This window comes from Acipenser ruthenus, chromosome 16 (genome assembly GCF_902713425.1).
Source record: "Acipenser ruthenus chromosome 16, fAciRut3.2 maternal haplotype, whole genome shotgun sequence".
NCBI classification, from domain to species: Eukaryota; Metazoa; Chordata; class Actinopteri; order Acipenseriformes; family Acipenseridae; genus Acipenser; species Acipenser ruthenus.
The window spans coordinates 24,107,030-24,134,488 of NC_081204.1; the positions used below are offsets into that span (position 1 = coordinate 24,107,030).

A 27,459-nucleotide genomic window follows, 5' to 3' on the forward strand; every position below is an offset into this window, starting at 1 on the left:
AGAGGGATAGCACATATGTTTATACACCTAATGTCCTGACCATTGAGCTACAGTAGCTCCCATATATGCTTCAAGTTCTCCTCTGCTTGGGGATGGGGGTAGCTGCATGCTGACCTTTGCCTAGCCAAGTTTTAAGGTAATCTTCAGGTTTTGAACAATACCAGTGGCAGTTCAACTAAAAGGAGCAACAACGCTGTTGTTGTTAAGAGTGATTTGGAGTTTTGCTGTTTGCAGTGTAATTTTGTTTTTTAAATGTTCTCACTCATAGACGTTGCATCCTAAAATTTATCATTTTAGATGGCATACCATTTTCTAATTCTATATTGGGCACCTCATTTTGTTTACATACTTTTGACAACATATTCAATACGTTCTACAAACAACAGAGCAGTATCAAAGAACATAGCTAAGTACTGAGATGTCCTCACCTCTATCATTAGTTTTTAATTGTATCTAAACAGGCAATTTGGCCAGACCACAGGGTGATGTCGTATGATATGTAGTCTTTCATTTGCTGCAGTACAGTTCTTGAAAAAAATCAGCATATCCCAAATTAAATAATGTTTGTGATAATGTTGCGAACAACAAGAAAGAAAAACGTTAAGCTTGTTGACCATGCCTTGAAATGAAGAACAGCCCAGTGTACTGAGGACAATACAATTAGTTAAATAAATTGTTGTCACCTTCTCTTTCAGAACTGCCTCCGAGATGTCCAATGCGACTTCATCCACTGATGGACGTTATTTCTCCGAATCCTCCTATGACTCAAGCAGGCTCTCGAGTGGAGATTTGTCTAGCTTGGACTCGTCTTCTCATTTCTCCGAGCAACAGCCCATGGGAAACCTTGAAGAAGGCAGCCTAAGTGCAGAAATATTCTTTAGCTTACTAAGACCTTTGGATGTGTTAAATCAGCAAAGAAAATGTAAGTTATTAGAATCACCACTAATTCCAATTCAAAGGCATATCACTGCAGTGCGATCTGCATGCATCCAAGGACTAGTTTTACCTCCATGGCAGTTCTACCTCAAACATGGAGTTTACATAACCGTGAAACTTTGCCAAAGGCCGGGTTTAATGGCAATGTTACAATTTCCATAGGATATACAGTCAGACAATAAGGAGTGACATGAAAGCTTGGGCCAAAGGGTGGTCACACACTTAAGTCTGACATGGCACTAAAGTCAGATGAAAGACATATGTAAACCTTGGTATACTATTAAATTAAATGAAACAAAACATTGTACAAGTTGTTTTCCCTATGAGATTTAGCATGGGTTCTGGGATTTTAATTAAAAAATTAAATTCACTGTGTAAATGAATAGTCTTATGAGTATTGACTGCCATCTTGTGGCCATCAGGAAACAGTGTATGTAACATAATGCACCATCTCTAGCAGTCAAGTGCCAAAATAGTTAATGATACTTCAATATACTACTTCTACTGTAAAATCACTCATTTCACATTTTTACATTCTATAAGAGTTGCTATGCTGTCTAAATCCTCACAGTAGACAGGACTTAGGGTGGGATCCTCTAATTTACTGTACAGTTGCTCAGTGAGAAAATCAGCTCTGCCAAAATCTGACAAACTGTGTGGCTGGAAATTGATTCTAGCCAATCGAATTGCAGATTTAAACAATACAAGTAAATTATGACAGGAGGTATCTGACTTGCACATTACAATTTGACACTGATTTTAAGGTTTTTTTGTATCCATATTTTAAATCTTGCAGAAAAAACACACACCTTTCCTTCAATGTCTTTCAAATGATTTCTCTTTTAGGTTCTTCTGAAGACACACATGGAATATTCAGACAAAATATAACCTCTAAATCTCATCACAACCTGACGTCCATGGGTCTATCTTCTTTCACAAATACAGCAGAGGAAAAAGTGCCTTGCAAATTTGCAGCTGGTCCTGCTTTTCTCCCTCTGGTCAAGCATGAGGGATATCCAAGTCCATCACAGAAGGATCAAATTCAACTCGTGGACAACAAATCAGAACATTTCTCTCAGGACGATACTACTGAGCTTGATCTTCACCAGATACTTAGTTTTAGCCCATCCTCTTCCACTACAGTCGGTGGTGAAATTCAAGCTACTTCCTGTAGTTCAAATGCTAACCCCTCTACACAAAGTAATCAGCAAAGAGAGGCTGAAGACAGAATATGGGTAAAAAAGGACTTGGGTATTACAGTGACCGAGCAACCAAGGAGCCGTAATTTGGGTGATTCTCAACGTGAAACTATTGTATAAACTAATTTTCAGGTCATAGCTGTAGGATGTGTAAATATTCAGAAAACTACTTGGTCTATTTTAAAACCACGGACTGACCAATTGAAATGGGACATTCCCTATCATATCAAAATATGGTCAGCAAACCAATAATTTGCAACAATATTTAAGTGAACTCCGGCCTGAATAATCAAGGGGCCCAGGGTGTACCAGGAGACCAGGACCCACATCATGGTTATGCCAAACCCAATCTGGTACAATGGTCCTCAATGTGGCCAACTGTGTATCTCATGATCTCATTGAAATTGTCAGTATTTGTTTGTCTGCATATTCCAAGAACATGTACTTTCTCTGCTCAACTATTTTGACTAACCTACAGCTCAGAGTGGTCACATATATGTAATATTGAGGCTATTTATCTCCACCTTGCCAGAAATCACCACAATATGTTAAAACTATGATTTCCAATATAAAATAAAAGTTAATGTTTTAAGAAAATGTTGTGCACATTTTCAGTATGCGAGTCAATGGGCACTGCCCAAAACTTAAATATCACTCAAATGCTTATGATAAACACAAAATATGAAATGATACTGGAGGTTTGCTTTTTTCATGTGTTAATTTGGTAGCTGGATTGACATTTTTAGCACAACAATGGGACCTCAAAGCATTAAAGGTACAATATTTTAAAATACACAATACACAAACTACAAAAAATACACAAACTACAAAACAGACAAGCCTATAGTAAAAATACATAATGTTGACACATCACTCGTGTTAAAATGTATACGTATATATATATATATATATATATATATTAATTATTGTTCTCATTAACTAAACAGCTAACAGAAACACTTATAATCAACTACAAAAAAATTCAAAGCACTCAGAACAAGTAATAACCTCCTTGTTAACTTACTCCTGTAGGAAGTGTATTTTCACTTAAAAAAATGATTGAGCATAGAACAATAAACTGCCCTGACTTGCAAAGGGCTTAGCCAATTCAACCCACTCTGTGATATTTATCTTCCGCGTTACCACACCGCTGCTAAACTTACCTAATCCCAAGAGAAACAATTGGTAGCTGTTCTGATGCGACTTCTGTCTAATTCCTTTGGCGTTGAGAAGATTGTGTAAGGCTTGTATGTTAATTCTAGGCTTTATTGGGAGAGCACACTGTATTAGGAGTTGTGGTGTGCAAGAGAGGACAGTGCAGCTTTTTAACTTGCTTAATATCACTCACGTTTCTCTCTCATTCTCACTTCCTGTATCCACTAGGTCAGGGGTGTTCAATCCTGGTCCTGGGGGAGCCGGTTGTTGTTCCAACTGTGCCCGAAATTACTTAATTAGAACAATAATTGGTAATAATTGGTCCAATTAAGTACGGTAATTCAAGACAGTTGGAACAAAAATCAGGAGGGACACCGGCCCTCCAGGACCAGGATTGATACCCCTGCTCTAGGTCAACCCCTATGGCAGGGGTGCCCAATCCTGGAGGGCCGATGTCCCTCCTGGCTTTTGTTGCAACTGTGCCCTAAATTACTTAATTGGACCAATCAAGCCCTTATTAGAAGCTTAATTGGTCCAATTAATCAATTTAGTGTACAGTTTGAACAAAAACCAGGAGGGCATCGGCCCTCCAGGACCAGGATTGGGCACCCCTGCCCTACGGGAACCCCAATTGTCCAAATGCAAACATGCAGAAATTCAAACATGTAATTTAAGGGCAAAGACACCCATTTCAAACAGAGTACTACAATAACCAATAGAAATTACTTACTTTCTGTCCTATAATTGTTCATTTTTTAAAAAAAAAAACTTTACTACTGTATTTAAGATTCAATGTTGCTCTATTTTTTGTGCAGAAACGATTGTGTTTCTCTAAGCACTTTCAAATTCAAGAACTCGAAAAAAGCGGTTTGACCATATTAACGACAACGATGTCAATGTATTGACTTTATAAAGTGTGTTCTTTCGAGTCTTCTTGCATGTTCCCACTTAAAAACAGTGTCATTGTATTCGCTTGTTGACGGGGTTTGTATGGTCTCTAGAACAGTGGTTCTCAAACATTTTGGGCAGCGCCCCCCTTCCTCTTGTCTGTGGTACTCAACACACACACATACATATACTTATTACGATCCATCGTAAGCGGACTTCATCCAAAAAAATGCAAGCTTAAAAAGGCACCAGTCAGATGCACAGCGCCCTCTATAAACTTTGACATGACTGGAGGGGTCAGCATAAATATGTCTAATAAACACTGTATAACGGGAAAGTTTGGCTGGTATTAAACTCGGCGGATTATACCAAAAAAGGCACAGTTTTGCATTTATACTTTTAATTCCAAAAACATTTAAACAAATGTTTACTTAATTCAATGTCTGCTAAAACTGTATCTCAATTTACAGTAACTCGTTACAGCATCTACAATGTAACTGCAGCAACTTGGAGAACAACAAAGAAGGCCTTCTAATCAGCTACAGTATCGTTCTTATACTGCCCTTAATTTTAACAACCAGTAAACTTCAATGATAAGCATTTGCAGTCTCAGTTTTAAAACTATGGTTCAAAGCATAACGCGATCAGAGTACTACTACCATTTAGTAATTGTACGGCAGTATTGCCACGTGTGAAATCTTTAACAATAAAGCCGAAACGAAAATGCACTTATTTGCTACGAAATCATTTCAAACTGGTTAATAGACTAGTAAGCGCTGGCAAAATCAGCTGTTTTATACGGTGCAAAACATTAACGTTTTGTTTTGTTTCTGGACTTTGCACGTTGCCTGCATTAATAGTAGTATCTACAACGTATCGACAATAACGATGAACCATTTTGTTACAGACTTTCAACAAGTCTGACACACACAATTTGGGCTGTTACTGAATTCAACCCTCCTAAAAAACAATCCTATTACAGTAGCAGCAGTATACACTGCCTCTGGGTTTCTGATCGCATCATCAATTCCACATTTTTTAAATCCATTGATGTAAATGTCCGGTCTACTTTTAATGTTTTCAAACAAACTGGCTTCATCATTGCCATTCTCATATCCACTTTGATATTGGCCACATTATTTCTCTTGCCCTGCGCTTGTCTGACAGAGGGCGGGATCGATACGAATCCTGAATGCAACCTCCGATTGGTGGAAGTATTATTGGCGATCCAATCAAAATAGCCAATAAAAGCATCTGCACGTTATACGGTATTGCCTAGGTTAAGATGTGCGCTGTAAATAAAATAAATAAATAATTAAAAAATAAAATAATAATAAAAAAAAAAATCATTAAAAAATAAAAAAAATAAACCGTGACCCTTCTTCATGGCCTTCCAGTTTGAGAACCGCTGCTCTAGAATATGCGCCCTTAGCTAGAAAACAGTCAAAAAGACCCCAAGAACCTACAAGATGCAGCATAAATCTATTTGGGTATGAATATTTGGTTAAATTAAGCTTTCCAGCAGAAGCAATTTAGTCAATTTATATGCACTTATTTTGCTGTTGGTCTTAATTGGTAATGTACTGTGCTACACAGATACAAATAACTTGGTTTACACAAGGCTTGGAGAAACTTAAATTTATTAAAAGCAAAAAAAATAATAAGACAAGTTTTAGGGACATTATTTTAATATATTTATTAAATATTGCAGACATTTTGCTGCAGTGACAACTGTTCAGCAAGATGTAAATCAGGAAAAAATAAATGATGAAGTGTTCATTCTTTTTTCTTTAATCACATGCATTGCTAAAAATATTAAATGCAGCCATGTTAGGGTTGAAGTGATTGTAGCTAACAATTATTTCATAAATTGTTGTGCACGTCCATTTGTCATATAGGTCTCAAATGTGGAGTTTTGAAAGAAAAACATATTATAGCGATTTTTGTATTGGTAAAGAGATCTGTTTGCAAGCCATGCTTTAAGTTAGTGTTGCACTTGCTTGGTCATTTCCTGTCAAACCAACCAGCTGCTTCCCATATTGACTGACATGCTTTCAGTTGGTAACATGCTTTGATCCAGAAGACACTGCTGAAGCAAAATGACCCAGTAATTACAAGTGAAACATATGACTGGAAAAAGGCATAGAAACTGAGAACATTCTTTAACCTAAAGAAGTACCAGATATCATGTTAAAAACTGCACATTTGAGACTAATTAAGCTAATGCAAGTGCAAAACGTGTCAAATTTATAGAATAATTTTCTAAGCTATCATTTCATTAAGTTATAGATGTGCCATTAATTCGTTTTAAATGAATGTCCATTCACCTTAGACACAATGAACATATAAAAGTAAGTGATTCCTTAAACCTTTAACAATGTTAACATTGACAGCCTGCACATAATTAAAATAAGCTTACATTCTTAAAAGGCTTTTTGTTTAAATATGTACCATGTTCATAAGGCTTTGAGGCATGTTACATGTTTGAAATAGATACAAGAACTAGTAGAATTCTGTTTCATGAGAAGAAGAACTTTCATGGAGTTACTCTGTATCTTGTTCTTCTGTTGAATCATTGCAAGTAGCCAGACTGACTGGGGTAACAGTGGTGTTTTTCTCTGTTGTTTCTGTCATTGCTTTTTCATTTTCCTGTTCTGGAACTGCACCCTCTTCTGGCTTGTTATGCTCTGGTCCCAAAGGGGCACCAAAGCCTGCATTCTCTGCCTCAGCTCCATCTCCATCGTAAATAATGTCTTCAGGGTTTGGGGCAGGAGGGCAAAACTCCTCATCAGGGAACAACTGACCAAAGATACTCTCCGCCTTGTGAAAAAAAAAAAAAAAAAAGTTATCGCACAAATAGTGTAACAAATGGTGTAACAACAAATGGCTACATCCAAACATTTATGCGTTAATACTTTTCCTAATTTTTGTTTTGTAATATGGGTGTCAACAGTGCAAGTTATAGACACTTCATTGAAAGCCACAGAGTGCCACCTGTCGTAACGCTGGCACATTGCAATTGTGAATTGTCTAAAAACCTTGAAATCTGCTGCACTTCATTATTCCTGCCACCAGGTAGCAGAAGAAAATAGAAAATGCATTACATTTTTTTTTTTTTTTTTATATAAACGGTTTGCTGTGGGCCTCAATTATTTGGAAGCTTTAAGGAGAGAAGCTTTCAAAACCTTAAATTCGGGGGTAGCTATAAAATGTACATGGGAAGAATTGAAATTGTGTAGTTTACAGTTTATATTCATTTTCAAGAGTAGGCTGCATTCATTAAATGCTTATGATTTGGTTGCTATTGGATTCTCCTCTAAAAATGCAATATATCTCCATACTTTTGAACCAGTCGGTTTAAGTGACACAAACAAATACATAAATAGTAACGTTCTATTATTCTTTGGAAAAATTAAAGTCACAGATTGACTTTGGTTCATATTAACAAGAACTGCTAACAGCAGGATCAGTAGGTTTATTTCATTAATGCTGCCAGTAATTCATTTATCAAAAACTGATAACATGGCTTCAATATGGTAGCCATACAAGGTTAATATCATGGCCACCAACACATTTAGCATGCAGGGTTTATATAACTCTGCAAGTATGTAGTCACTACCTCAAACGGTTTCTAACATATGAGGAATCGGACACGGTGATACCTTATATAATTTACAGAACTATTGAACTAAAGAAGTGGCAGCCACATATTGAATCCTAATGGTGAGCACTCGGGACATGCTTATTATAATAACACCAACAATAATCAGCACAATGTCTTAGAACACAGTAAATGATTCATGTCCTTTACCTGTTTAATAGAATGATCACTGCCAAGAGTAGAGTCTGGTCCAGAACAGACATAGACATTACTAGGCAGATTGTAGGAGCTTCTCTCTGCTATAGAAGAGTCTCTCATGTTAAAATACAGAGCCCACAACACTGAAGGCTTCTCCACGCCTGAATCAGCATCTAAAAAAAATAAAATAAAAAAAAGGTAAATGGTAATGGTAAATTGTATCACTCAAAACAGGTTCACGATCATTAAAAATAACACAAGAAATAAGGCATTTAGGGTAAACTTTAACAGAGGGGAAACTTTCTGATATTGATGCTCTAAGATGACATTTTCAACTATATCAAATAGCACTGAGGGACCTTTTAAAATTCAGAAGATTTGTTTGTCTTTGCAAACAATTCGAGACCGAATCACACCCTGTAGCCAGGTGCAGAAACTGTCCGAGTACCACTCCCCCGAAACAGTGTGCTAGGGACTCCAAGCTCTGCGGTACACTGACTTGCGTCCGAGCAGCTGAGTAGTTTTAGAAACCCACATTTAAAAACAAAAACAGTTGAAGCAATTGAACAAAATAAAGCGAACAAAAAAAAGAGAGATTTAATAAATTAATTTTACACCAGTGTCAGACACAGAAACATTTATTGTGCACCTCTGAATGGGGATGCTTAATTAAAATATCCCCAAATTACCATTATGTATTTTAATTTTTTTAAATACAACTGTACTGAGATCATAGGCAAGCAATGTGAAATCATGTGTTACTGTATGTTTAATTTAATAACTTAAGTCACTTGCCCATGTTAAAATCAGATTAGGCTAAACTATTTACATCTATCAATTTATGTAAAAATCTCTCAAAGTTTTACTGGGGTGTCTTCATTTTGACTAATAAAATGGATTTAGATCTGCAATCCAGGTGACTTTGCCTCTTTGACCTGTTCTGGCCCACTGCTCCTCTTATCTGGTGATTCATCCTCAGTAACTCCAACAGTATTTGTCCTGACATTTTAATTAAAATACTACCACCTCGTTCAGATGATAAAAAGGCTAGCAGTGAAAACTGACTTAACAGAGCATAACTGCACCTGAGAACCGCCTCCGATTCCTGCAAAAGAGACTTCCAGTCATTACAATGGAATCGAAAGGGCTACTTAACCATGACCAAAAGTTTCAGACATTTCAGCCTTCTACCAAATTTTATTGACAGACGACTTATAATTGGTGGTATCATTCTGTTAGATTTAAATCCATCTATTTTGCTCATAGCTAGTGATGAATGCAGCATTTTCATGTTCGGATATCCATTCAAAATTCACTATTAGAATATTCTTTCATTCGTAAAATTTAAAGCCATTATATGTAACACTATATTAAAAGTATGGCCTTACTTTAACCCACTGAATTAACTACAAAACAAAGGATGCCATACAGCAGTTTAGGTTAAAAATAAGTGTATTTCAGGCAAAAACAGTACCTAACACTTTTTTTTATCCCTGTCATGTTGTTGTTTCGCAATAAAATAACTAGCCAAAGTCACATTTTAGTAAAGTAAGCAGAACAAGTAAGTGAAAACTGTCAGGGCTTGTGATTTACTGGGACATCCTCCTGCGGAGAATAAAAAACGTACATCACAAAGAATCATTCATAATCCTCTATACATAAATATATTCATTTAAGGCTGATTTTTGACCCACACAAAAATGATCGAACAAAGAACTCTTTTTGTCTTACCCTTTTCATCTGCATCCACATTTTCAGAAAACAATCTGGACACAACTAGACTCAAATCTTCTTTAGCAGTCCCAGAAGATGGACAGGTAAGATGGACCAAGTCTGTCCGCAAGAGAGAAAAAAAAAGAATATAATTTTTAAATTTGTACAAACTGTTGTTTTTACTGTGCATCAAACATATGTCCAAGTTTTACAGGAAATTCACAAAGATTAACATTATTACCATTAGATTCTCTTACCAAACAAGAACAAATAAGCATACCAGGGGCTTAAAGTTTAAGAGACCTCTTCTTAAAATGTAGTATGCTTTTTTTAAATCATGCGATACCATTTATATATACTTTCAAATGTTTTACATTTGTAGGTGAGACTTAAATTAAATTATGGAGCTGTGTTCTGAGCAAGGTAATAAAAAACTAACTACTGGAGGTACTATAAATATTCTTTTCGTTTTTGCTAATCAGTAAATTCTGATTATTTTCAACATCCCTGCCCACACCCAAGCAAGTGTTGCAATGCTAGAGTTTAACTGACAGGAGAAAACGGCCGCAATTGAATTGAGTGCAGCACACCGGTGAATCCCTTGCACAATTGACAAGTTAATTAAAACAATCACAGTTAATTCAAGGGAAATAATTACATTTTAAAAGGAGGGGAATGCAAAAGGCTCTCATATGGAAAGTTGTCTGGATGGAACACAGTACATTGTCATCAATCAATTCTGTTTTTGTGTAACTTCCTCTGGTTTTTTGTTCGTTTTGAAAGTCATGTAGCAAACCATAAATCCTATATGGATGAATCTATAAAGGGCCTCGAGGTTTTTTGGTGGCCACAAAGAGGCAGACTGCACTTGCCATTGCTGTTTCGACCAACACAGCATGGCAAAAAGACAAGGCATATTTTACTGTTGCAATGAGAGAGGTGTAGTTGGCAGGGGAAGCAAAGAAATAAATTAATTATGAATGTACTTTTAATTAAAGTTATTACATAAAAACCTTGATTAAAAAATGTTTAAATATGATATAATTTAATAGTTTATTCAATATGATTTTAATATATTTAAAACTCCCTTTGAACCACTTATATCATGCCATTGGTGTGCTTACAATCAAAATCTCCAGCCAGATGGAAACAAGGGAAATATCTTGAACTGATAGGCGATGTGATGAAATTCATGAAGTGGTACCTCACTTTCATATTGCAATTATGAAAAGTATTTTATAGTAGTGATCTTGTCTGGTGTTTCTACTTGTCTGGTGTTTCTACTAGGGTTTATTCATCTAGAACTTTAAAAACACGAAATAAAAAAAACAAACAACATATATATATATATATTGAGCACGTCTGTGTGTGTATATATATATATATATATATATATATATATATATATATATATATATATATATATATATATATACATACACAGACGTGCTCAAATTTGTTGGTACCCTTACAGCTCATTGAAATAATGCTTCATTCCTCCTGAAAAGTGATGAAATTAAAAGCTATTTTATCATGTATACTTGCATGCCTTTGGTATGTCATAGAATAAAGCAAAGAAGCTGTGAAAAGAGATGAATTATTGTTTATTCTACAAAGATATTCTAAAATGGCCTGGACACATTTGTTGGTACCCCTTAGAAAAGCTAATAGATAATTGGATTATAGTGATATTTCAAACTAATTAGTTTCTTTAATTAGTATGACACATGTCTCCAATCTTGTAATCAGTCATTCAGCCTATTTAAATGGAGAAAAGTAGTCACTGTGCTGTTTGGTATCATTGTGTGCACCACACTGAACATGGACCAGAGAAAGCAAAGGAGAGAGTTGTCTGAGGAGATCAGAAAGAAAATAATAGACAAGCATGGTAAAGGTAAAGGCTACAAGACCATCTCCAAGCAGCTTGATGTTCCTGTGACAACAGTTGCAAATATTATTAAGAAGTTTTAAGGTCCATGGAACTGTAGCCAACCTCCCTGGGCGCGGCCGCAAGAGGAAAATCGGCCCCAGAGTGAACAGAAGGATAGTGCGAATGGTAGAAAAAGAACCAAGGATAACTGCCAAAGAGATACAAGCTGAACTCCAAGGTGAAGGTACGTCGGTTTCTGATCGCACCATCCGTCGCTTTTTGAGCGAAAGTGGGCTCCATGGAAGAAGACCCAGGAGGACTCCACTTTTGACAGAAAAACATAAAAAAGCCAGACTGGAATTTGCTAAAATGCATATTGACAAGCCACAATCCTTCTGGGAGAATGTTCTTTGGACAGATGAGTCAAAACTGGAGCTTTTTGGCAAGTCACATCAGCTCTATGTTCACAGATGAAAAAATGAAGCTTTCAAAGAAAAAAAACACCATACCTACAGTGAAACATGGAGGAGGCTCAGTTATGTTTTGGGGCTGCATTGCTGCGCCTGGCACAGGGTGCCTTGAATCTGTGCAGGGCACAATGAAATCTCAAGACTATCAAGGCATTCTGGAGCGAAACGTACTGCCCAGTGTCAGAAAGCTCTGTCTCACTCGCAGGTCATGGGTCCTCCAACAGGATAATGACCCAAAACACACAGCTAAAAGCACCCAAGAATGGATAAGAACAAAACATTGGACCATTCTGAAGTGGCCATCTATGAGTCCTGATCTGAATTCTATTGAACATCTATGGAAAGAGCTGAAACTTGCAGTCTGGAGAAGGCACCCATCAAACCTGAGACAGCTGGAGCAGTTTGCTCAGGAAGAGTGGACAAACTGCCTGTTAACAGTTGCAGAAGTCTCATTGAGAGCTCAAGAAAACGTTTGATTGCAGTGATTGCCTCTAAAGGTTGTGCAACAAAATATTAGGTTAGCGGTCCCATCATTTTTGTCTATGCCATTTTCATTTGTTTTCTTATTTAGAATATTATGTTGAATAAAAAATCAAAAGCAAAGTTTGATTTCTATTAAATATGGAATAAACAATGGTGGATGCCAATTACTTTTGTCAGTTTCAAGATATTTCAGAGAAAATTGTGCATTCTTCGTTTTTTGTGGAGGGGTACCAACAAATTTGAGCACGTCTGTGTATATATATATATATATATATATTATATATATATATTATATGAGGAGTTTGGTAGAAGTGTCTTTTTCAATAATTAATGTCAAGCAAACTTACCATAACAACAAGTATAAAGATATCTGGTGAAACAATTCCTTCTAAATGCATGGAACATACAGGACACCAACAAAAAAGAAATGAAAGAGAGAACTATATATTCTCATAATGTGTAATGTGTTGGGACTGTCAAAAAACATTCTGCACAACGTCAACTATAAATCATCTAACCTTATATAATTTACACATCAACTGTGTACTGTGGCTGTCAACCTTTTCATTACATATTTTGATTGCATTTGATCTAGTCAGGTATGACTGCATTAGTTAGGAGCTTGAACCATTAATCTTTCAGTGAAATACCTTACATGAAGAGAAATTATTTTGCTTCATGATTCCATCATTACAGTGTCGATTTCTTAGGGCAAATGAAGGAGTTTGGTTTCGCTCAGTCAGAAACAATGATTATATGAAAGCCATTTTCAAAAGCTGATTCAAAGCATGTTTGTTAGGATTCTAAATGTTCACCTTTAAATTGAATTTGCTCCATCAATTCTCATCTGGTTCCCAGTAGCTGACTGATCCCAGACCTTACTCATGATTCAGCAGCAACAACGTGGCTTGGTAACCTATTCCATAAACATGTCTTATGTTCCACTTTTCTTTGCATTCCACTGGAATGCAGTCAAATCCCATGTTAAAGTTTTTGCAAAAAGTACACGCTTTTCTAATTCTCACCCTGCATGTCATTTATTGAGATAAGAAAGCAGCAATGATCCCAATGGCATTCCTTGGGTACATGGCCCCAACCAGAAGTACACTCTGCTTCCTGCATTTTAGATGCATGTATTAACTTGGATTCTCACCAGGTTTAAGATGTGTTATGTCATACTCTCTCGCTGAAATTATCCTTGCGGTAACTTCTTCGGATAAGTCCAGGATATGCAAGACCATTTCTGAATAAATACATAATCATCTAGTTTTCCTCTTATGATTGATTCAGTTAATTAACACGCTATGAAGGTAAGGCTGTAGTTTGTTCCCCCTTGATAAATATCGGTACCGTATTTGCAATCCACCAATCAGCTTGGACATCGCCCGTCTTTTGGTCGAAAATGCCTGTTATAACTTATACTTGCACAACAAAGAACAAAAAAATAAGACAGTTTAAAGTGCACATTATGATGATGTGTTAATTGAGGGGTGTGCAGAGAACCCATTACTCATACTCAGAAACCAATACTCATACAAATATACTACTACGATTCTACTCTGATGATGTTACCAGAAGTGTGTGGGGCTAAAGTACCTGAAAAACCAATTTCATGATTTTGACTCAAACTGTACTCAATGTGCACAGTTGAAGTGGAGACCACTCAGATCAGATTGCAAATCTTCAATAACAAGTAAAAGCTAAATTACTTGTGTACTACTCTCAGAAAAACAGCCCATTACAGACATTTGTCTGTACTCGCGGCTCGGCCTTAGTGCTGGTATTATAAATACAAGGGAACTATTTTGTCTTCTGAATGACAAATACAGTACAAATAATGGTCCTTGTGTGACAAACCCTTAAATTGAGGCCTGTACCTTTAAGAGAATAAGGTATGTGTCTTTAGCATCTCTGCCAATGTTTGACAGTGTGTGCACACAGTGGGAAAGCAGCTACTAAGACAGCGAGATGGGACGCTGGCACCAAGTAGCAATTTGGGTTAATGAGTAAGAAATGATGGTCATTTGCTTAAATGGTGCAATGGTTTGCAAACATCTGATTGTAGACTATACAGAGAAGCTCCTCCAGGCTTTTTTTTTGGTATGTACTTGGTCCATGTTACAGAAGAACTCTGTTACCTGCACTTGTTATGAACAGTGTATAAGAATAAAGTTCAAGTATTTCAAAAATAAATCTGAATATAGATTTTTTTTTTATTTTTTACTTACACGTCCCCTGCATACTTGTCATGGAAGAGGAACAGAGTTCAACAATGCGGACGGCAGGACGGCCAGGCTCCAGGGGGGGAACCGTTATAAGGGAAATCTGTGTAAAAGAAGCACAAAAATAAAGCATCTCAAAAAAGTGCTCTTTTAAATTATTGAATTGATTACAAAAAATTGTCCAATTGATGTATTTAACTTCAAGCCTTTTCAATATTACCTGCTGATCCGACTCTGCCTTCAACAAAGACTTATCTGTGATGAGGACAGCTCTAGAAATCTGTCTAATGAAGAAAAAGACGACATCTAGTTCAAATATAGATCAAGGAAATACCAGAACGTTATTCTCGATCTAATTGGGGGGGGAGGGGGGGGGGGGGGGGGGGGAATGCAGTAATATCTAGCATGAACATTTTTTCATAAACTTCACATAGATTGGTAAATAATAATTAGGATGATTTCTTTGTATACCAAAGCTTCTATTGGTACTCATGTAAGAACTGAATAATAAACAACTAAATATTGCCTGAAAGCAACATTTAGCAATTTTAGGGTTAACAGTGTGGGTATTTGGGAACAGGCAGAGGCAGTCGCCTAATTTGGGGAATGTTTCGGACCACCAGATGAGAAACCCTTTGGCTATGCTGTAAAAGCTCACCTGCACATTTCCTTTAACTCACCTATGCTGGACACTCTTGCGCTGCTCATCTGCCACATAGCTGTCTTCCACAATGAAATGTTTGCAGCTGATTCGCATGCCAGAAGTGTCGATCACTGCTTTACATCTGGGGAAGCAAATAAACACATGAAAAATAATTTAAAAATGTGGTTGTTATAAATGCATAGCTAAGGCATGTCCAAGAATTGTTTTTTGAACAAACAGGATAAAATGTATACAAAACGAGAAAAGTGTCCTGATAATAAATATGCTGTTAAGTCATTCTTACATTATATTTGATACAAGCAGCCACATATATAGTGGTGTCTTGTCAATCAACACATTTATTTCAGAGCAGAACAAAAAACAAGAATTATACAATATCCAAGACAGGGGAGTATTATCAACTGTACTCTTCTTTTACATGTTGTGCTTCTTTCCATCAAATATTAAAGGATTACATTAAATATAAGTAGCACACAAAGGAAACAGATGTTTAACTTAAACTAAGTTTGCTTTACACTTAAACTACATAGCTTCTAACAAGACAATGATACCAACTTCTGGAAAGTTAATACACTTTACTGGTTTTTTTTCCACATACAGATCTTGTATCCAATCTATCCGTGCATGTTAAATAATTGTTTTTGAATCAAGAACATTGATTTGAGCCAATTATAATCAATATTACAGCCAACTGGAAATGCATATTCCACCAAATAAGTGGATAATTATATTTTATTTATGAAGTGTTTAAAAATACATATGCTACAAGAAGTATATTTATGAAGGGAGTTAAATTACAAAATTAAAAAAAAAAAAACACAATTTCACTTTTGTTTTCAAAAATAAATATCAGTTAACCATGCACAGGATCTCAAGTTGCAAATTTTGAAGGGCTACCATTGAAAATTAAAGAACTGTCCCACAAAAACTAAGAGAGAGCATGTGCAGAATTTTAGTAGGAGAAGGAGTAAAGTAATTATGGAAACAAAATCTGTTCCTATTGTGAACAGAACCTTAAATCGTAGCACCATACTACAGTTCTACTTGTATGGCGAGATGCTAGTGCGCAGATAGAATTGCCTTTGGCAAATGTAATTTACTTACAGTATGACCTTCTCTCAATGTGTTTTAAAAAAGGTTGAATTGTACAATACATCTCCTTGTTATGTCAAGAGTTATAAATGTGTTTCACAGGGCTCATTATCCAAACTAATGGGCTATGGGTGACATCCTTGAAATGGACTTCACAACACAATAAAGCTAAGCATATCACGCTGATGTATAATATTTTACCAAAGCACCGAGTTCTTATGTGAATTAAGATTTATTTACTTCAGTCATCCTTTCAGATTGACACTTAAAAACAGGCACTTGGGAGACACTGAGGCCACTATACACTGCATAGACAAAATAAATAAATATTATAGTTTATTTTCTTAAGGCATTGACAATATTATTACTTACAATTATGGAGTCAGGTCAAAGATCTCTAATATATCAATTGAAGACAGCTTCGGGATTCATACACCTAACCATTACGTTATTATTTAAAATGAAAAGAGGCTGTTCAACCCATATCCATTAACACAGTGGTTCTTTATGACAATATGATTCCTCAACCAGAATGCTCCCTCAATCGCACTATCGTAATGTATCAACCTGTTCGTACCACTGAATCACAGAGAAATTAGAAATTATGATGCAGGGCTCCAGACTGCGACTAAACTGGTTGCAAACCTAACAAAAACATTTTTAACAACTGTTTTTTCAGGGTTAGACACAAAACTGCTGCCTCGACCTTTAAAAGCATGTGTCAATATTTAGGAATGCGACATGACGTCGGTCTGTATAAAAAATAAAAAAAACGCATCTCACATGTTTTAATAAACTGAAGTGCGAGAAGGACGGGAACAACTAACGTGCAGAGAGGTATTAACACCAGCAGAATAAGAGAACCCCAGTTTCTTGCAACAGTTGTGATGCTGACCAAACGTGCGAGTACTGTAGTGTTAAAAAAAAAATAATAATTGCTTAAAATTAACAGTTTTATTTAAGAAATTTAGAAGAACAGTGAAAAACAAAAATAAAAATAATAAAAATACACTTTGGTTTGCACGCGTGCCATTAACAAAATGCCATGGAAACTTAAAGAAAATAATGAATGAAAGGCTGTAATGCAACACAAAGCTCAACAATTAAACAAAAAAGGTTCAAACATATCACACAGAGCTCTTTTTCATCTGCCATTTTTTTTAAACTGTCGCGCAAATTTTGGTGAGACGGTAAATAAGTGCAAGGTATTTTTGTCATTCGCAGCAAATATGAACATCTGATTTTTGTATCCAAATACATGTCAAAAAATATTTGTTTGAATATTCAGATTTGTCCCAGCACTAATTAATAATAATAAAAGGACAAATACAAATTGCAGTTGTGTGAGTTTTTTTTAAAGGCAAAGTCTTGCTCTTTAATTTATAAGCAATTGTTTAGTTAAAAGTTACATTTGCCACATTTTCCTTTTTTTTAATGGATGGAGAGTTATTGTTGGACAGATGTTTGTAATGAAATTTTGTTCATACACTTTCATTTATTTTTTTGGCCACCAAAAAATTTGATTAAGCAACCAGAATAAAAGTTGGTGGTTGCCATTTGGCCACTCTGCTTATAATGGATATATGACAAAAGGTTATGTGGTTGTGAAGTGAAAGAAGTAGTTATGATAGGGTTCTCAAGCCTTCTCACACCTACTGGTGGCTGCACTTCTTTCTACCCTTACAAAATGACAGCAACCACCTCATACCTGTTACGGACCATTGTGCCTCACTGCACAGAGAAAATAAATAAGCTGGAGACTTTGTCAGTACTATAACACTAACACTAGCAATAGCCCCACATGTTATAGGACCATTTATACAGAAAGTTAAACAATTCACACATTTTAATAGTACATTGAAAGTAATCTTCCTGATGTTCAAACAACCACTGCTCGTTGTAAAACTAAAACTAAGCCAGTGGAAATGATTGTAATTCCTATCATGCTGGGTGTCTCGCAGTAGAAGGCAGTTTTCACATCGCACTGGTGATAAATACATTGCTTTTCACCCCAGATTTACTGTAGATTAATTAATTAGTTTTATTTCAGCACACTCACACATTCATATCAACTGCCTTGTTTGTGCTGTCAATCTGAACAGCTTTTAAAGCAACACCATTCAAGCTGTTAACAGAAAAAAAAAAATCTAAATCCCTACAGAACCAAAAAAAGGCTCCACACATGCTCATGTCCATTTCACTCAGTAGTGGAACAGTCACTGTGGACAAGATTGATGCATTACAAATCTGTAACTAAGTATAATTTAGCATATGTCCATTGACGGACCTGTTTCACAAAGCAGAAACTGACATTCACTCTAGAACATTGAAATTGCCCCACCCGAAAGGAGACGGCTTTCATTGAGGAAACTTGATGTTGGCATCTTCTATGGAAAACATTACACCTTTCTGTTGGAACACTGTCTGGATATGTGTGCGCCACTTTCCCGTAAAAAGAGACAATCTAGCCTCAGTCAGGCAACGCCACACTACAGTGACGCCTGGCATAATGGGTGGGGCACCATCAGTTACGCATCCAGATCACCCTTTCTTGTTCAAAGCAACAGGACAGCCCGACAATGCATATGCCCAATAGTGATGCCCTTTCTATGATGCCATATTCTAGCAGGACAATGTCCACCCACACGTCTCAAACATCACAAAAGATGTCCTCCCAACCTGCTGCGACAGGACTGCAATTGTGTCAATAAGAGGAGCCTGCTTGTGGCAATTCCACAGAAGGGCATTGCCCACCTCTTATGGAATGCCCCGTTGCCCGGAGGACTGTATCACTGCAAAGGGTGACCGACGGAAGACTGTCCATGACTGTGCACACCATACACCACCTGGTGGCACCACATACACAAAACTCTGATCAATTACATAGTAGACCTGTACCAAGTTTTTAAAATAGTAACTGCCATACCTCCGGGCAATACATGACTTAACCATGTGTTTAGTAATGTTCTGTACATTCTCAAACTACCAGAATCATTTCAAATAAATTAATATTTGTATGTTTGATACAAAAGGAAAGATAATAAAAAGTCAGTGTATTTTAGTAGTTTCCCATGTCATACTGCAAGCAAAGAAACACCAAACGATACAAAAACCTACACAAGCATTTAAAATAATGTAGAAAAAAAAAAAAAGGCAGCTCCTTATTTTTAATTCAAATCGAACACAAAAAGCAAGTTTAGTTAAATGCATTTAATTAAATTGTAATTAAGAGAGAACTGTTATTTGCAAAGCAGGTTATACATTTTTGCAACAAATCTTTAAAATAAGACTTTAAAATCAAGGGAAAATCAATTTAACTTGACTTGCTTTTTGTGTTTGGTTTGAAATAAAAAGAAGGAGCTGCCTTTTTTTTTTTACATTATCAATGAAACAGAATAAGTCTCCTTTAAGTTACGGGAGAAAAAACTAAATTATCTTGTTTCACGATCAACCCTTTCCCAAGAGTTAAACAGTGTCAGCTTAAAATAACTTTAAAAAGGGACATCACGTTGCGATCAAAAATAAAAACCTACACATTTGAGCTATTCCACATTTGGTTTAAACTGCCTATATTTTAAAACTTTCATGAAGTTTTACAGTAAAGTTCTCTACATCCTCACAATTAATTGTGTAACCCACTGGCCTTTCTTTTGAGCTGGAACATTCAAAATCAGGCCTTAAAGCAGACACAGTAGAATCTGTATTCAGACACCTTAAAAGATTTGCTAACAAAAATAGCACTACATATCATTTTTGTTGCTGTACATTTTATAAATATATCAGTAAAATATAATAATGGATTTATAAACCCCGCACTCCATTAAACAATAATCAAAAGTAGCCATATATTATTATCAGCATTACATGCTGGCCTGTTCGCTACTGTACAGAGGAAAGAATGTATATTAAGCTAACCTAGTTTGTGACAACAATCTACCTTAAAACTCATTAAAGTCCCTTCTCTCAGAATGACACGCATTATCAGCAGTGATTAATCTGATGAGACTTTAGGTGAACTCAATTTTTTAAAATGCAGTAACAGAGGGCTTTTTTGTCTTCTGATGAAAATCAATTAGTGTAGGTAAGGCCACAAGGAAAACTAACATCACTCATCACTGGCCCCCTGGCAGCAGAAATGATTGGTCTTCCAAGCTCGGGTGATCAGGAGCTTTAGCACTATCTCAGGAAAATTAATTTCATATCTATATTCTAGGCCCCGTTTCCATGTTTGGAGGACCAATGCACAAATTACTTTTAATCAAGGTTGATCCCAGATTATTAACGAGAGTAAAACAGGATTTGTATTTCATAGGTGGACCAAGCATATTTCTTCTTTTTATTAACCGTGTGCAAGGCAGGTTAATTCAGCACTCACCTCTTTGTTTCTTTGTCTACCACCAAGCACTGCACTGCATGTCGAAGACAGTAGATTCCACCGAAAACTGCACACATTCTGCAGAACAAAAAGAAAAAAACAAGTATTTGAACCTAGAGCACGTGGACATCTTTATCAGAAGTGTCATTTTTGAACTCGCAATTCACAGGACTTCAGCTAAAACCCCAGAAAAATAATAAAATATCACACCAAGCTGTGTATTTTGTCATCACGTGGTTGAGTTTTGTTTTCTTCATCTTACCTGCTGGCAAGGCTATATTTAGGATCTGAGTCAACTTGAAAGGTAGAAGGTGACATTGAGAGAAAACAATATGGGTTTAGAACTGTGCCTTTCTCCTATAAAAGTTTACCCCAGTAAATTTGCATGGTAATTTTGCAGTTTTCCCCTATGCTTTGTACATGGTTTTTACTATACCTCTCTGAGCTTTACAATGCTTACCTATTTTGTTACATGCTTTCACTTTGCTTCATTACACTTCGTATGTTTTTACCATGGTAAACTTTTATAAGGGTTAGCTTTTTGTTTTGTTTTCTGTTATAGGTTGTGTTTCATGCAGTTTTCAAAGGGTGAAAAGTAATTTAAATGTTTCCTGTGTGCTTGGTTTCCAGATAGTATAACTGTACTAATTCCCTCTTTTTTAGATTTTTTTGTCCACTGTGAGTACTGAAGCATTACTCGTACATTTCTCAACATGTAAACTCCTGTGGTGCCTTTTAAAACAACAAAGAATACAGACCACAGGCCTGTATCAATAGGTTATAAAATAACACTTGAGTTATTTGATTTGGGATAAGCTATTCAGTGAGGCACCAGTTATTGTTGGGTTCATTTTCAAATGCGAAAGCTGTCAAATAATTAACATCTATCCACGTTGTATTATAAAAGGAGTAGGCACTGCAGTATATCACTCAGCCTTTTAGGTCACAAGCCGCTAATGAACAAGCTATTAGATATTATCTGTGCTGCTGTTGATACATTATGTATAAAATAGGGATTACACTTTACAGGTTATAATTGGCTGACCTTGGAAATTTAGAAGCCAGGGAAAGTTTGATGCACTTTAAGAATTAAGGGCTGAATGTTTTGCTCCACACCATTTGTACCTTATACCAGCCTCATTTCCCAAACATTAATTATAAAACATGACATCTTTATACGTTGGTTATGATACAACCGTAAACAATTATCTAGACAAGCTGATGTCTTTACAATAGGCCATTCATGCAATTTGGCCTTGGTATGGAAAACGAGGGAACCCTTTGATGCCATTAACCCTAAATGACAGACGTTTAACTGGTATTACTCTAATTAACTGTCTGCTATCTCCAACAATGATCCCATTTTTTGCTGAAAGATAACACCAACACAGTTATTTAGGTTCACCTTCGTCCCGGAGACATCAAATTAAATTACTGGTAAATTAACAGTTGTGAAATTTTTAGACCTGTAGCCTGCGGTTCCTTACAGCCTTTAAATGCCATTTCAGTTCCTATCAAGGCAGGAATCAGAGAATGTGATTTTTTAATACAGTAGCAAAACAATAGGACCCATTAATAGCTGAACTTTTGACAGCACTATTCGCAATGATTTATGAGTTTGTGTATAATTTGATTATTCTATTAATTCCACTGATTACTGTTCCAGATAATGTGGTGAAGGTCACATCCACAGTAAATCTTCATTTTATCCACATATAACGCCCCCCATCCACCCGAAAAAAAAAAAGAAAAAAAAGAATGTAACAAGAAGCAAGCAGCAGCAAGACAACACTACACCACCTTGTGAAATACAAAGCATACCTCTCTACAAATTGCCTATGATGACCTTTACATTTGAATACAGTACTCTCTCAATGCTGCAGATGAGAACCACCGACTTTGCTAATCATGTTCAGCATTATAACGAGAATCTAAGTGGTTGTGGTGTGACATTATGGAGCAAATACCAGCCATATCCAACTTTAAAGCTCAGAGGAATCTGTGCCAGAAAAAGTACTGTGTTTGTTTGGCTGGAAACCGCATTAAAGCAAAGATTTGTGTGCTACTGTTCTTTTGTTAATATGGCTGAAAGAGGAGAGTCAGAACCAGGCATGCATATCCCGTGGTGGAGGAAGCAATGCAGAAGGAAACATTGCTATAGTTACTTAATCGTTAATTAGGGAAAAAAAAAGCAAACACATTAACAAACACATTTAGAGGCGCTCCGTGTGGAGTGCAGGATGCGCCCTATAGCCTGGAGGTCGCCGGTTCGAACCCAGGCTATTCCACTGCCAACTGTGGACGGGAGCTCCCATGGGGCGGCGCACAATTGGCCAAGCGCCGCCCGGGGGGAGGGAGGGTTAAGTCGGCCAGGGTGTTCTCGGCTCACCGCGCACCAGCGACCCCTGTAATCTGGCCGGGCGCCTGCGAGCTTGCCTGTAAGCTGCCCCAGAGCTGCGTTGTCCTCCGACGCTGTAGCTCTTGGATGGCTGCATGGTGAGTCCGCAGTGTGAAAAAAAGCGGTCGGCTGATGGCACACACTTCAGAGGACAGCGTGTGTTCATCTTCGCCACTCCAGAGTCAGCGCAGGGGTGGTAATGGTGAGCTTTTACTATATTCTTGTTGAGAAATACGACTTCCCCAGGACAGGATAATAAACAAGGAGAGGCTCTATATTATTGCACAATTTGGTGGCCGTTCGCAGAGCTACGTGTATAACTGCTATGTGCAAAGCCTTTTTTTTTTTACTTTTCCTCCAGGAGATAGCCGTTTAGCCTACATATATTTAAAACACCTTCCAGTAGTTCAGGACCAACTTCCACGACATATAGAATTTTTTTTTTTCCTTTTTATGAATTTGCAACATGAAAGCATGAGCATTAATTGCCTCAAACCCACCTGACTGAGAACCAATACTCGGCTCACTGGATGTAAGCCCCTAAATAGAGGCAAGACAGGGACAGTTACCCGCGGATTTATATTCTCTGGTGCAAATTAGTCTATGTCATATGTGTAAGGGGTATTCCTTCCTCCCAAATAAAATTTCTAAATCTAAACGTATGGCACTGAAATAAGCTACACATCAGGTTTTATCAGGATAAATAAAGCTATATTTTTTACAAAATTACTTTCCACATAAGTGGTGGATTTGTAATGGCCAGGTGTAGCCCAAAGTAAGTGCAAATGATTGTTAGATAATATGATACATTAAACACAATACTACACACACAATTTGGCATACAATTAAAAAAGTTAATAAGGAGGGTCAATAAATCACCCAGGTGGAAAACAAAACCAGGAATAGCTAATTGTTTTAGGGTGGCATTAAGATCTGCTTGTCTAGATAATTAAAATGGACCCCTTCTCAGGTTTTAATGTTCTTGCACAAGGACACACTTCCTCAACTGAAGTTATTGCCAATGACCACATTTTGTATGGTACGTCAAAAGGTTATTTACAAATGAAAAAGTATTTTCCTGTCAAAACTTTAGATATAATACGAGTAAGGACACAAAAGCCTTTCATAGCTTTATTAAAAGCCATGCTCACTGATCTGCGAATAACCTGAAAAAATGAAGATTATTAAGTTGCTTTCCCAATCTATCCATCCATCACCAAAGTACAGGTTTCAAAGTGATGGATTATCTTATCCAAGTGTGAGTCTTTCCTCAAGCGCAGAATAAACAAATGAAGCACATAAACCTAATCAGGCTTTATCCAGTTTAATGTTGCAAATACTGTATTTTATAAGTTTGAATTGAAAGGGATAGTTAAATAATCATTTGTAGTGCACATTTTGTATTCTCTTGTTAAAGGTTTGTTTAATCATATTGAATCAAGTTTAGGGTATAAAATAATACAATTAAAAGCCTACAGATTGCCACTGTGTGTCAACCACTGTAATTTAAAAAATATTGTCATTTTGGTTTAAAATGTGATTACAAAATTGAAATGATAAAGCTTAATTTATACTGATTTTAATTTGAAATACTAAATACAATATTGAAACAAAATATACGTTCTACCAGAAGTTTCCTGAACTGAAGCAGTGCAGTGACAGAGATGACAAAGGGAGAGAGAGTTGTACAAAGAGGATCCCATTATTATCATTATCATTATTATTATTTAACTGAACACATTCTTAGTGCATTATTGATAGGAATAGTACCTGAGATTTGTGCATACCCAACTGATCGCTAAAGGGTAAATTTGCATGTGACCACTGTGGCTCTGCTTGGGGTCAGGAAAACATTATGTCAGAGAAAGAAACATTGCACAGCCATGTTTGATGGGGCTGTTTTATTTAAAATGTTTGAAAAAAGGAGATGCTTAAAATAATTAATTATAAAATTGCATATACGAGCCTAGAAAGTATTCAAAAGTAATGAGAATATTAAATAAAATGAAGGTAAGCTCTATTTTGTTAAACTGGGATGGAGTTAAATCTGTCCCTGCCAGCAATCACAGGTGTGGCCATTCCCCAATTAAGTAACTGAGTGTTAATTGGGGAGTGGTCACGTGTATAAAAGGGAAGGATAAATCCTTTGTCTGGTGGTGGGAGTTTGGTGTGTTTGGGCCTGTGTTTTTGGAGCCTGGAGTGAAGGCAAATGCCCAGCCGACAGGTACTGATTGTATTATTTTGTTTAACCTTTTATTTTGGCCCTTGTGTTCTGTGTTTCTGTTGTTTTGTTTAATAAATGTGCACTCTAGTGATTAAACTGCAGTTTCCTTGTCTTGGTGTCTCTTTCCTGCCAACTAACATCTAGGCCCACCGCGCAATCCTGTCATGCATACGTATTCACTTTAAAGAACACTACAGAAATACAACCAAAGGAAAGATTTAAACATTACCTACAAAAGCACTGTGGGATTTCCCCATTTCCATATAGGGGGAAAAGGAAGGGGGTGTTTCCATAACGCCCAAGACACTGCAGGAAATTCTGGGTTGCACGGAGGCCCTCGGTGGTTTTATCAGTCTCTGAGACCATGGAGATCGAATGGTGGACAAAGTGCTGCAGGTTTGCCGTCAGCTTTTTCATCTTCAAAAACTCTACAAATGTATGGTCTTTGAAATCTGAAAAGAAAGCATTTGTACACAGCTATTGGTGTAAAACTTAAATATAAATGCGTCAGTACTGTTAACATCCTGGATTGGACGGAGTACAACTCAGCACATGCATTTTAGAAATTATATGGAACATCCTCAATTGTATCTGCAAGTTCTGAAAGGTTTTTTTTTTTTTCATTTCATTTCAGTGTCTAGTGGTTCTGATCTGTTTTACAGGTTCACAAAGATTTCAGAACATGACATATTGCAGGGACATAATACAGTCACAGCCATATTCAGCAGATCATCCTACAATAAAGCATATTGCAATATATATATATATATATATATATATATATATATATATATATATATATTTGTTTTGAAATCAACGCATTAATAAATAGGTGGGTTTTGATTTATTTAATACCTGCCGACAAATACTTCTTAAAGGTAATTACTCAGAAAATACAAACATCGGCACACCCCTAGTATACAGACTTTCAAACAGTCAGTTACCGTTTACAGTACAATGGGGCCTAAGCAGTTGCCATTATGGTAAAAATATTGGGATATTTGTTGTTATACTGCGGCAGTAGTTATCAGCAAGGGATTGTTTCAACTTCTAATGGAAATAAGCAGATTTTTCTAAGAAATGCGCTACTGGTACATTATATTGCAACATAACTACAGTCAGGGAAATACCAATACTTAAATTCGGCCCAAAGAGGAATCAACACTGACGATGATATCAGTCTAGATGACCTAGCTTTTTATTTTTACGTTATAACGCACAAGTAGGTTTATCAAAGTATCAAGACTATTGCGACAGCACACGCAAAATAATACTAATTAAATATTAATAAATTATATATTTATATAATTATATATGTTGCTTTTAAGTAGATGTCTTTTCAGAATGTCTGAAACAGTTTGTGATTTTACATTTTTAAACTTAGCTCTTTTTGTGTTGGTTTTGGTAAACGTTCAGTTTTTTGATAAGTGTAAACTTTCTTTCAAGAGACAGCTCTTTGTGTGTACATTTAGACATGCAATTGCTATTCAACAGCTGCACAATTCAGAATGGCGTGTGACACGAGTAATATACGCAACGTCTTAATAATCTTCTTTTTTTTTTTAACTTTCAAGTCACATGACCTGGTGCCAGACTGCAGTCAGATTGATTTTAGGCAGAGACTTAAATATAATGCTGCATTCCAGAATAGACAAGTTCTGGATTGTAGAGTAGAGGGTATCACACCATTCATTTCAATAGGGATTTGGTTGGGACCCAAAAACCATGCCAAATTATACAGAATGCCGGTTTATAGAGGGGCTGGATGATACAGGTTTTACTGTAATACCCAAGTATTCTTCAGGATGTTGCTGATAGTCCATACAAAATGTGAGGAACTTCATTAGCATTCTCTTCTCCACCACAGTAAGCTGCTTGCTTGCAAAGACATCTGCTCGTGAGCAAGGCACCTACAAAAGAATTGTATTCAAATGTACAGTGTTTCCTCATTCATCATTTCAATAAAGAAAG

General features: G+C 36.5%; 2 protein-coding genes across 6 annotated transcripts in view; one reads left to right on the top strand and one right to left on the bottom strand.

Annotated features, from left to right (window-relative positions):
- Nucleotides 1-2,732, top strand: part of LOC117411915 (rho GTPase-activating protein 6-like) — a 45,982-nt gene extending 43,250 nt beyond the window's left edge. For all 3 annotated transcript variants that reach the window (XM_058989121.1, XM_058989120.1, XM_058989122.1), the window contains exons 11-12: nucleotides 696-922; nucleotides 1,783-2,732. In XM_058989121.1, the coding sequence (XP_058845104.1) occupies nucleotides 696-922; nucleotides 1,783-2,255 (700 nt within the window). In that variant the 3' untranslated portion in view covers nucleotides 2,256-2,732. The remainder of the gene's footprint in view (nucleotides 1-695; nucleotides 923-1,782) is intronic.
- Nucleotides 2,733-5,801: 3,069 nt separating this feature from the next.
- Nucleotides 5,802-27,459, bottom strand: part of LOC117412553 (rab proteins geranylgeranyltransferase component A 2-like) — a 31,104-nt gene continuing 9,446 nt past the window's right edge. Inside the window, exons 7-15 of one of the 3 annotated variants that reach the window (XM_058989123.1) lie at nucleotides 27,278-27,398; nucleotides 25,718-25,940; nucleotides 20,867-20,944; nucleotides 15,416-15,520; nucleotides 14,956-15,019; nucleotides 14,742-14,838; nucleotides 9,709-9,810; nucleotides 7,990-8,150; nucleotides 5,802-6,998 (exon numbers count right to left, since the gene is read on the bottom strand). In XM_058989123.1, the coding sequence (XP_058845106.1) occupies nucleotides 6,723-6,998; nucleotides 7,990-8,150; nucleotides 9,709-9,810; nucleotides 14,742-14,838; nucleotides 14,956-15,019; nucleotides 15,416-15,520; nucleotides 20,867-20,944; nucleotides 25,718-25,940; nucleotides 27,278-27,398 (1,227 nt within the window). In that variant the 3' untranslated portion in view covers nucleotides 5,802-6,722. Of the gene's footprint in view, nucleotides 6,999-7,989; nucleotides 8,151-9,708; nucleotides 9,811-14,741; nucleotides 14,839-14,955; nucleotides 15,020-15,393; nucleotides 15,521-20,866; nucleotides 20,945-25,717; nucleotides 25,941-27,277; nucleotides 27,399-27,459 lie in introns of those variants that run through there. The other 2 variants (XR_009307490.1, XM_058989125.1) reach the window with 2 other exon arrangements.